Source organism: Nilaparvata lugens, chromosome 3 (genome assembly GCF_014356525.2).
Source record: "Nilaparvata lugens isolate BPH chromosome 3, ASM1435652v1, whole genome shotgun sequence".
NCBI lineage: Eukaryota > Metazoa > Arthropoda > Insecta > Hemiptera > Delphacidae > Nilaparvata > Nilaparvata lugens.
This window is the reverse complement of record NC_052506.1, coordinates 55,319,289-55,330,403: the sequence shown is the minus strand read 5'-3', so window position 1 is coordinate 55,330,403 and position 11,115 is coordinate 55,319,289. Positions and strand designations below refer to the sequence as shown.

The 11,115-nt window shown below is 33.7% G+C and overlaps 1 protein-coding gene across 2 annotated transcripts; it reads left to right on the top strand.

The window, feature by feature from the left end:
- Positions 1 to 6,122: 6,122 nt before the first annotated feature.
- Positions 6,123 to 10,293, top strand: LOC120350496. Of its 2 annotated transcripts, none has more exons than XM_039424079.1 (3): positions 6,123 to 6,900; positions 8,904 to 9,018; positions 9,888 to 10,293. In XM_039424079.1, the coding sequence occupies exons 2-3, from the start codon at positions 8,914 to 8,916 to the stop codon at positions 10,239 to 10,241; spliced, it is 459 nt and encodes a 152-aa protein (XP_039280013.1). In that variant the 5' UTR covers positions 6,123 to 6,900; positions 8,904 to 8,913; the 3' UTR covers positions 10,242 to 10,293. The 2 variants fall into 2 exon arrangements, with proteins under 2 accessions (XP_039280013.1, XP_039280012.1); XM_039424078.1 differs by lacking the exon at positions 6,123 to 6,900 and adding an exon at positions 7,435 to 7,991.
- Positions 10,294 to 11,115: the final 822 nt, after the last annotated feature.

Sequence of the window (11,115 nt, the reverse complement as noted above, 5' to 3'; positions counted from 1 at the left end):
TTAAAGTCTAGAACTTACCTTGAAGTGAGGTAAAAGTAAGGTAAAGTGGGGTGTAAAATCTGACAAAGCATTTTTTTGGAACGGTTCCACTTCGATACTCGTTCCGTTACTAAGTAGACGTCATTTTTGTCTGTCTGCACTGTCTGGTGACGTCACAGTCACGGTTCCACGTCACTGTCATAATCAAGTTTGTTTTCTAATATTATTCGTCGTATTATTCGTCGTTTCAATTTGAACATTCAATTTTTTGGAATTTATTTCGTCTTTTAGGCATCTTACTTTTTAGATATTTGCTATTTTTTCATCAAACATTTGCAAACGTTTTGCTTACATATCGAGCTTTTCCGGCTTGTTGTCCTTTGTCAGTCGAGCCTTAGCTTGTTTCCTTGTCTTTCGATCATCTAGTCGGTGAGTGCACATTTGCTCCCGGTCTAAACTTTTTCATCCAAATTCATCTGGTTTACTGAACGTTTTTAATGTGAATTATTCCTTCAAATTAATTCGTTAAATCTATTCATCAATTGTGATTCAATTATTAATCAATTTCTTCATGTATTTACATTGATAAACTTTGTCAAAGTTCCATAGTATTGTTAGCATCTATCACCATTTTTCTATCAACATGTTTTAGACATTTGAAATTCAAACTTTCAATTTCATCATCTCTACCATTTGGAAATCATTCTGAAAATTCCACAACTTGAAATTCGGATTATTTGTTTGGAATTCTACATGTTCCTGCTCACATTTCCATTGTTGGAATTGCCTACTGTGTTGGACGCTTCCATTCTTGTCATCACGTGGCCATCATATCGTTGCTTGCTGATGTCCTGTTCCTTGGGGTACCGTGGATTCCTTGCCTGTCTGCATCTCTTCCTCAAAATTTTATTCAGGTTACGTAAATTGTTCTATTCAACCTTCATTTACTCATGTATTGCATAACTGTTCATGAAAATACTAACAGCGTGTCGATACTGGACCATGTTGTTTTCTATTTCTAATTCAAACATTTTAATGTGCATTCATATGATTTTTGTAGCTATCATTCAACTTTTACGGCAATTAAAAACATTTAATTGTCCATACTTTTGGCAATTGAGCCTATGTACATGAATTCAATATGTTACAGTGTATGTCTCATTCAGAGCACTGTCCTACATTATTTCAAAGTTATAATACGGTATGTATTCATTGTATTTGATAGCTACCCTTGGCTTGCAAGCATAATCTCACATCGGAGTTGTTCAATTGTCTAACTTGACATTCAATTCATTGAAGGCCTATGTCGCCTATATTAATTTAATTTCATTGTATTTGATAGCTACCCTTGGCTTGCAAGCGTATTCTCATATTTGAGTTGTTCAATTGATGTCTAACTTGACATTCAATTCATTGAAGGCCTATGTCGCCTATATTCAACATTGACAATTATTACATTGTATTTAATAGCTACCCTTGGCTTGCAAGCAAAATCTCACATCTGAGTTTTTTAATTGATGTCTAACTTGACATTCAATTCATTGAAGGCCTATGTCGCCTATATTAATTTCATTGTATTTGATAGCTACCCTTGGCTTGCAAGCGTGATCTCACATCTGAGTTGTTCAATTGATGTCTAACTTGACATTCAATTCATTGAAGGCCTATGTCGCCTACATTAATTTCATTGTATTTGATAGCTACCCTTGGCTTGCATGCGTAATCTCACATCTGAGTTGTTCAATTGATGTCTACTTGACATTCAATTCATTGAAGGTCTATGTCGCCTGTATTCAACATTGACAATTATTACATTGTATTTGATAGCTACCCTTGGCTTGCAAGCGTAATCTCATATCTGAGTTGTTCAATTGATGTTTAACTTGAGATTCAATTCATTGAAGGCCTATGTCACCTATATTAATATACTCAATATTAACAATTATTTCATTGTATTTGACAGCTACCCTTAGCTCACAAGCATTATTTTAAGGACACTGACACCTATTTCAATGTGTATGACATTGACCTTGGAACTTCATTTCAATATATAGAGCATTATCTACATCTCATTGTTATTTGTTATTATTCTTTTTAAAATCATTAAGATTGAATTTTTCAGCAGTAACTTTATTATTGTATCATTTGAAATTTTCTATTCTCAATTCAGGTATTATTGACAGTACCTTATCAATTGTTGTCAGTTGTCAATGGTCATTAGTGTCATTGACCTAAATTCATTTAAAGTTGATAATCGCTTATTTTCTAACAGTTTCATTACATGTTGTAATAAAATTCATCTAAAGATTTTATTCGATTTAATCTACTTACACTTGTTTTTGTATGTGGCCATCTGCCTATTATTTTATTAATATTAAATCTCATCTTGTTGACTCATTTTGTCTTTTCTTGGCATACTCACCACACTTCAAGCTATCAGTTTTTTATGCAAAGAATTCAGATATTTATTTGTAGGTATTAATACCAACTATCATTCACAGTCCACTGCCCTGACTTTGGATTCTGTCATAAAAATGGTCCTCCGGGCCAGATATTCTTAATTCAGTAGTTACCTAGGATAATTGTTAATTTTATTACCCATTTTCTTGGTCCGTTGCCATGCTACCAATTTCTCCTAAATAGGTTGGATAGCATTTCACACCTATTGACCTACAGGAAGTTATCGGCTCCAAAATGGTAGATTCTTGATAAACTATGAATGGATCTATCGCCTATGAATGAGAAATCCAGTTTTCAGAGCAAACCAACTTATAATCTTCAGAAGAATTTTGGTAATATTCAACACAAATCCACAAAACAATACCTTACACACTTAAGCATCTAACATCATTACAAGCTAAATACTTATCCATTTATATAGTTGAAAAACAATGGCTATAGGCTTGTAAACACACAAAACAATTTTATACAAAATTAGAACACCATAAAACTGTTCAAAACTCAATTTAAAACATTAAAAATTCACTTAAACAGAAAAATATTCAGAGAACACAAAACCAGAACACATAGCCAGCCACCATTTTTTAGAGAGAGCCTAACAAGTACAGAGTAAAGCCCCACCTCAAAACCAGTGTTGACGTCATGAACACGTCACCGATATTAATTCCAAAAAATTATAAATTACAAGTTTAGAATTTACATTTTACATTTGTTATCAATAAAACTTTATTTCGAAACTGTTATTTCAAATTTATATATCCTCTATATTTATAATGATCTGTTAATTCTGTTAACTCTGTTTCGGTGATACCATGGAATGTGCAACACAATTATTTACGATAAATTCTCAGTTAAAAAGTTGTCCGCATATCAATTACTCTGATATTTACTATCAAGTTTTATAAATCTTGAATTGAAGATTCGATTCTAATTGAGAAAAAATGTAATATTACAAATACCCCCCTCTTGACATAAAAAATTTTACTGTTTGAAAATTTAAAGAAAAAATTACATTGAAACAAATGGAAATTGTTGAAATTAAATTCGAGAACAGTAACAAATTTTTTTCTAGAAAAACATTACATGTCATCCTAAAATATTGAAAATTATTATAAAAATTCATCAATAGCATTTGTTATACATTTCCAAAGAATATTTCAAAGTATAGAATATCAAATTACTTTTGATTTAGTTTTATAATTTAAAGGATAATATCTCAACGGAAAGTTTAATATATATAAAGAATAGATTTTGAAATTGCACATAAATTTAATAGATAGAAAAATTCAATTTTTTATTGCATAAAAAAAAATTAGTATGTTGAATAAGAAAAATTATTATTTTTTTTTAAAGGAATTGATGAATTGTTACATTTAATTTTCACATAAAATTTCAATTAATCAAAAAATGTTCATTTCTTTCACTATTGTAAAGACGTGCTTCCTGGGTGGTTATCTCTTATGATAGAGTCCCACGTTATGAAGCCATTGTGTAAAGTTGTGTTTTTGATAGTTACGAGAGCAGTTGTTAAAATCCCTAATTTGTGAATAAATTCACAAATAATTAAGGCCGTCTGGCTCGCGAAATTGCTGGGTTCAAACCTCAGCTCTAGCTCAGTGGTAGATACATGAATTTTCCAAACACAACCAATCACCATAAGGCTCAATGACCGGTGATTATTAATTCTTACCGCTGCTTCTATGAAGTTCTTGAAGAATACCAGTGAGAAAATCAAAAGAATAATTGATGACTGACTATCAGTAACCATGTACACAATAGAGAATAATAAAGACCAACTATAGTTTTTTCTAGTTGATCCTTAAAATGCTTGTTATGAATACAGGTATTCACCAATTTATCCTTCTGAAATTCCTTAGAACTTACAATGCCAGTTCTTGAAGCTCTCTGGATCCTTATATGATATAACTGGAACCTTATTAATATAATTATCAATATATTTTTTTTTCTGGCAGACTAATGTGACTATCATCAAAGGATGATAAGTACTGAGTGCTATTAATAAGATCGATATTAATTGATTCAATAATTTTATATGCTGCTGAATATTTTTTGGTACCAAAACAGCTCAAACTGTATATCACGAGATGAATTAGGATAAAATAAATTTCTATGATTTGTATGCAGACATAAAACACAAAATATATTCCCATAAAACAGTGTATATAAAATTTTCTATATCTATAATATTCCTCAAATGAATTCTTTTCTAAAATCTGAATAATTATTACAAAGTTTGATAGCATTCACAATAGTGAGTTTTAAAATTTATAAATTGGTATTTAATACTGATATATGGACTTCAAGTCAATTCATAATTCTACCATTTAAAACTTGTTTGGTCTATAGATTTGATATGACTTGCTTTGATCAATTAGCAAAAATAATAATTAACAAATTAATATTCAAACATGAGATCTCAGGGCTTTTAATGAGTTTGTGCCGTGCACGGAAGTAAGCTTCCTACATATATCAAATAAATTCATAAAATGTTCTTATAAACTATGTGATAGCACTCAACACGTTGCAAATTTTTATTGGATTTAAGTTAATTTGAATAGCACTTTGATTAATTCCCCCAACTATGCATAGAAAGGCCTTAAACAAGCTCGTTTGATTTATCACTCACATTAATGACATTCTTGACGGTCTCGTGGATTGAATTAATTATTTCCAATAATTAATTAGGCAGGTCCCATTAAATTAATATAATTGCATATTTCACAATTTTGTCTCAAAATATATCTAAAAAATTGATTGAAATTTAAACAAAATAATTTGATTGTATAACTAATATAAAAAATAGCTAATAAAAGTTGAAATTCATCGACAAAAAAAATGTCATTGACCGAGGTTCGAACCTAGATCATGTTTGTAATTCACTGAGCTTTGATGTATTACGCCTTTACACTCTCGGCCATTGGGTATTGTTGATCGTAGAGGCCTGTAAGTCAGGTAACGTATGTAGGCTACTATAATATAGTGTAGGCTATAGCGGCAAACTTGAAGCCGGTTTGCCGGCATTTTCACAACAAAATATTGCTCTGAAAATAGTTAAATCATAGAGAAAACATTCGAAGATTCGATCTTGAGTGGGCCTAATGTTTTCTCTATATGGTTTGATATTGAAGAAAAATTATCTAAAAGTTTTAATAATGAATTACAGAAAAATTACTAGGTATTTTTCAGTCAAGGCTGAGTTTCACCAGTAGGCTTACCTTAAACTTTAGATCTCTGCTGTATTTTCCTATTATTATTGTTGATTGTATTGCATTAAGAAGTGGAATTCGATAACAAAAAAGAAACAATTATTACTCTACCTCACTTTTAAATATTTATACAATATTATTGTACTTTGATTTCAAATTTGATTCTTCACTTTTAAATACTTGCGATACGTACCATTCTGACCATGGGCAATGCAGCCAACATTATATTGTTGAGGCTATGGAGATATCATCATATTCTATTGTTTGATATCAAAAACACAATAATAAATATTAAATTATGAAACAGTAATTTATAAAATATATTATAGACATGATACCGCAATTCACGATACATAATTATATAGATTATAACAGTCATTATGAGATTATCTCTATGATTTTTGTGTGATCGGGAACGATCAGCTGTTATTCAAGGTCATTTTACAGCCCTAGGGCCGTAAAGTTTTACCGGCCTGGTCGGAAAACAATCACTTTCGGCCTCCATATGATGCACTTAAACCAGCTCATTACATCCAAGTGTGGCGAAAACATCTTTTTCAATTCACGCTTACGCCCTCAGGCTAGAAGTAAAATTTAAACGTTAGTGCAAAATCATTGCCAACCTAACAACTCTATAGTTCTCTGACTTGCAAAATATAACATTTCTTTTCCCTCGATATAGAACAGTGGCTTGTACATTTTGATTTCTCTCTCTTAATTAATTTGGGCTATATGCTTACATAATGAATATTTTTAATAGCTAATCTTTGGTAAATTTTATTAACAAGAACCTATTAGTCTTTTAGTACATGAAACTTTGGGTTAACAATCTTTGGTGGTAACGAGGCGGTTTCATCATTTGGCAGATAATTTTATTTATTTTCTCCCTTAGATTTACATATTAATAATAATAATATAATACTTTTTACAATATGTTTACATATAACTCACATTTATATGACACTTGAGCTTTTTTCTGGGGTATCAACTTGGGCGATTTATCAGGCATTGGCTACTTTGGTTTTGGCATGGAACAAGGGATCCCTTGGCTTCTGTATTACTCAGCTGTCGCCATTTTGATGCTTCAAAGATATATGGTAAGCTGGTTTTTAAATTGGAAGTTATTTATTTTATTGGTTTATGAGTGAGGATGGTGTTACAGATGGCTTCTAAATTTTCTATTTCTTTATTTCTAGGTGTTGCTAGTCGAAGTGGATACTCGTCTGCTAAATAGGTGGGTTGTTTGGCGTTCATCTGGTGACATTCCATCAAAATATTATTATTTACTTCCTTATCTTTTATTGTCTTGATAATGTAGCTTGAGATTATGAGCATTGGGCTTTGATTCTGTAAATTGTTTGGCGGTTCTGACGACCGGTTCTCCATCAACTCTCTTATCCTTGATAACCTAGGATATTTACTTTGCATATTTTGAATCATTCTGAGTTTCAGATTAGTTTTGTAAATTTTAGAATCAACCTTCTCAATATAAGATACACCCTCATTCATCATTACTTTAATAATATTTTCTTTAATTGATATCACAGCCATAATAATAATAATCCTCACAAAATAAATCAATGTATTTACCGTGTTTCTCATAACATAACCTTTTCATAAACAACACTCATATAATCCCATTTTCGATAAACAATTCACTATTCCTTTCGATTTTATTTCACACATCATTCATTATTATATTTTCTACATATTCTTTAACTGACATCATAGTCATACCAATAATCATAGCAAAATAGATCAATATACTTGTTAAGCTCATAGCATAGCCTCTTAGTAAACAATAACCAGATGTTCTTCCCTCCAATAAACAATTCTTTCTTTCTTTCAATTTTATTGCATGCTTTTCATCTTCCAATAGCTTCCTATAATAATTCCTTTCATCATAATCCAGGCTCGTATCCATTATTAATTCTCCATTTACTTTTAGCATATTCCTTTTATTTATCCTGTAGTTGCAATCATGACGGTAAGTTGCTTGCTTGAACTGCGTGTGCTTCGGGTGCATGTTAGTCCAATTATTCATTTCATCCTGGTGCCGGTATTCCTCCCTGCATGCTGCCTTCTTTTCCTGGTTACTTGACGTCCTTTTTGCAGCGCTTGAATTTGGCATGCGGACGGTAACCTCTCTTCCGTGGTCTCTTTTGTCGCTTTCTCTGGTGGGCCTTCTGGTGTTGGACCCTAGGCTTCACTCTGGCATCGTCCTGCCGGTCACAGTTTCGGCTTGCCTTGGTGGCAGTTTGCTCCTTGAACCTAGTGTGCTGCGGGTGGATCCAACGATGCTTGGATGAGGGCTGCTCAAACCGGGTAGGTTGTGAGGGTGCTGCATGCTGGTACACAGGTTCGGTGCATGACTGTGGTTCATTATTTTTAGATTTTACTATCGGTGATTCTTTGATTATTCCAGTGTTAATGCTGCATGTAGTTTTCAGTAGTGGATTGGTTAATAGTGGTAGTTCTTTGGGAGGGAATAACAGACTTAATATGGGTTGCTTTTTACAAACTGAATTTGATACATGTTTGACTTCTTTATTTGGTGGCGGGCTGTTGCGGTGGTGGATTTGTTCTGGTTGTTGGTTGACTGTAGGTTGTTGTTGGTTTGTTTTTATTGTGCATGCCACTGTATATGATGTGTTTACCCTATTATTATTTTGATTATTTTCATCCTGTTTTGTGAAATTTATATCCGGTTTATTATTTCCATTCCAATGATGTCTGCTGTCATAATGTGCTTCTCTATAATACCGTTTACTATTGTAATATTGGGATCTATTTCTGGAATCATTTTCAAATGATTGACCTCTGATAGTATTTTGGATATTGAGTGTTTGCTCCGGCACTTGACATTTGATTCTCACCATTATAACTTCTTCTGAAGCCATTGTTATTATGCTGAAGAGGATAATTGGGATCTCCTGCGCGATAGTTTACCTGATTTGATTCGGATGTAACAGATTAGATACAGTGTAAATGTTCTATCAGTTCTTTGCAACTGGAAATCAAAGATACTGCTAGTGTCATGCGAACATTGAAAGGAAGCTTTTTTAATAATATATTTGCTAGTGATGAGTCCACTAAAGATTCGTCCAGTTGCGAATTCTTACACATCATCTTAGCCACAAATTCAGTATAAGAATGTCCGCCTCTATTATCATATGTGCATGATATAATCTCTGATAGTGCGTCCATCTGTTTACGTTTGCTCCAATACTGCTGCAGGAACTGGCAAATGAAGTCCTCCAGGCTATTGATATCTCGCATCCAACTCTGGAAGAGCATCTGTGGCTCGCCGAGTAATAGACTGGACAGTTGGAAACACCATACTAACCAAGAGGTGGGTATCAGTTCCTGAATGGCTTTTATTTGATCTATAAATGGTCTGGGTTGCATATGACAGTGGGAGTTATCGAACTTTCCTAGATTTTGGAAAAGTTGAGTGCCATTTACTACTTCAGTCGGTGTATAATGCATTCGACTGACTGGGATAATTTCCATACGTGTCTCTATTCTGGAGACTCGTTCTTCATTTGCGATCTATTTATCATTCATAATTTTCTTATTTGCATTCATTTCATCATACAATCCAGTTAGCTTCAACTGTTGTCCGCCTATGGCATTCTCTAACATGCTGTATCTCTCTCTTGATTTTGCCCCCTCCTCCGTTAAGTTTGCTATACATGTCTGCACGTTACTTTGTTCTTTGACTATTTTTGCTATTTTATTATTATTTTCTTCCACTTTTGACTCTATCTCACCCTTATTTTCTAACACTTTTCTCATGACAGTTCCCATGATAGTGGTGCCTAGCTCCTTACCCAATACGTCCACTTGTTTCCCAACTTCCCTGGGTACCTCATCCAACCGTTCATTCACTTTGCATGTAACATCATCTATACGGGTTTCTAACACTTTTATGACTGCAGATTGCATATCTATCTTGATATTCATCATATTTCTCACTTCCTCCTTGAAGCTAGAAAATTTTTCATCCATAGTTTTGATACCTTCTTGTAGGATTTTGGTATTTTCCTCCGCTTTATCCTGGATGGTTTTAGTGTTTTCATTGATATCTTCTTGTATTTTTTTAGTCACTCCCTCCAAGGCTTGGCTGAGCAAAAGTTTATATTCATTTATGGAATCATTTGCTATGAGATTTGTAGTACATCCGACTGAAGAATTTAATGTGGTGTTGTGTGTTTCTAGATTGGTGGTTGCAGATGGCGGTTGAGTGGCAATATCGGATGGCGATTGGGTGGCGGCACTCTCCATTCCCTCGGCGACGCTTGGAGCGATCTGCGGAGACGCCGGCACCGGGTTGGACGCCCTCACTCCCTCATCTCTGCCAGCTGGACTCTCATCAGGATTTATTACATCGACGACATTATCGATCCTAGTGGAAGACAAATGGGCCAGGTTCTGCGGGTCGAAATTGATGGAGCATACGCTGCCTCCCTCTCTCTCTCATGGGGTCTCCGCTGTATTGTCCTGGGGTTGTTGGTTGGCTGGTGTCATAGCCATAGGGTTTTGGGGGTGGTCGCTGAAGTAGGAAATTTGTGAGTTAGCCGGCAACTGGTTCATGGTGACGTTATTATGGAATACTTCGAATAAATTGCCAAGTGTACTGCCAAATTACAGGAATATTAAAATGGACTCACTGATAGTGCCTATTCTAAATAAAATTGTGTGGTGTTAAAAGTTTCAAGAGTCATGTACATGTATTACGAAAAGACCTTCTAGTGATACAGGTACAATTGTCAACATGGATATATTACATTAATATAGTTCTTAAAATTTTAGTTAGGGTCTTATCTTCCTTAATAACAATAATGCTGTTATGTTTCAAATAACCTATAACCCTGGTCAGCATACAATATCCAGATTCACAGATTAAGATCAAAATTTAACTATAAAATTTTATGGAAATTTCCATCCAATTTTTCTCTACTATGAGAATTATGTTATCAAACTCATGTGATACAGTTTGTCTGTATTCATGCAGCTTGAAAAATTTCAATTTGAAGAGCAACTCAATTATTTTTGCCAGAAACTTATAACAGAACATCAGGTATATCCTGTTGAATCAACTTCAGATTATACTTCTTGCAGCTTTCAGTTTTATTAATCATTTTATTAATCATTGATAGTAAGGTTGAGTAGGTAAGCTTTTCATCATGCCTCACGCTTGTGGTGCCATTATGTAAAGACGTGCTTCCTGGGGGGTTATCTCTTATGATAGAGTCCCACGTTATGAAGCCATGTGTAAAGTTGTGTTTTTGATATTTACGAGAGCAGTTGTTAAAGTCCCTAATTTGTGAATAAATTCACAAATAATTAAGGCCGTCTGGCTCGCAAAATTGCTGGGTTCAAACCTCAGCTCTAGCTCAGTGGTAGATACATGAATTTTCCAAACACAACCAATCACCATAAGGCT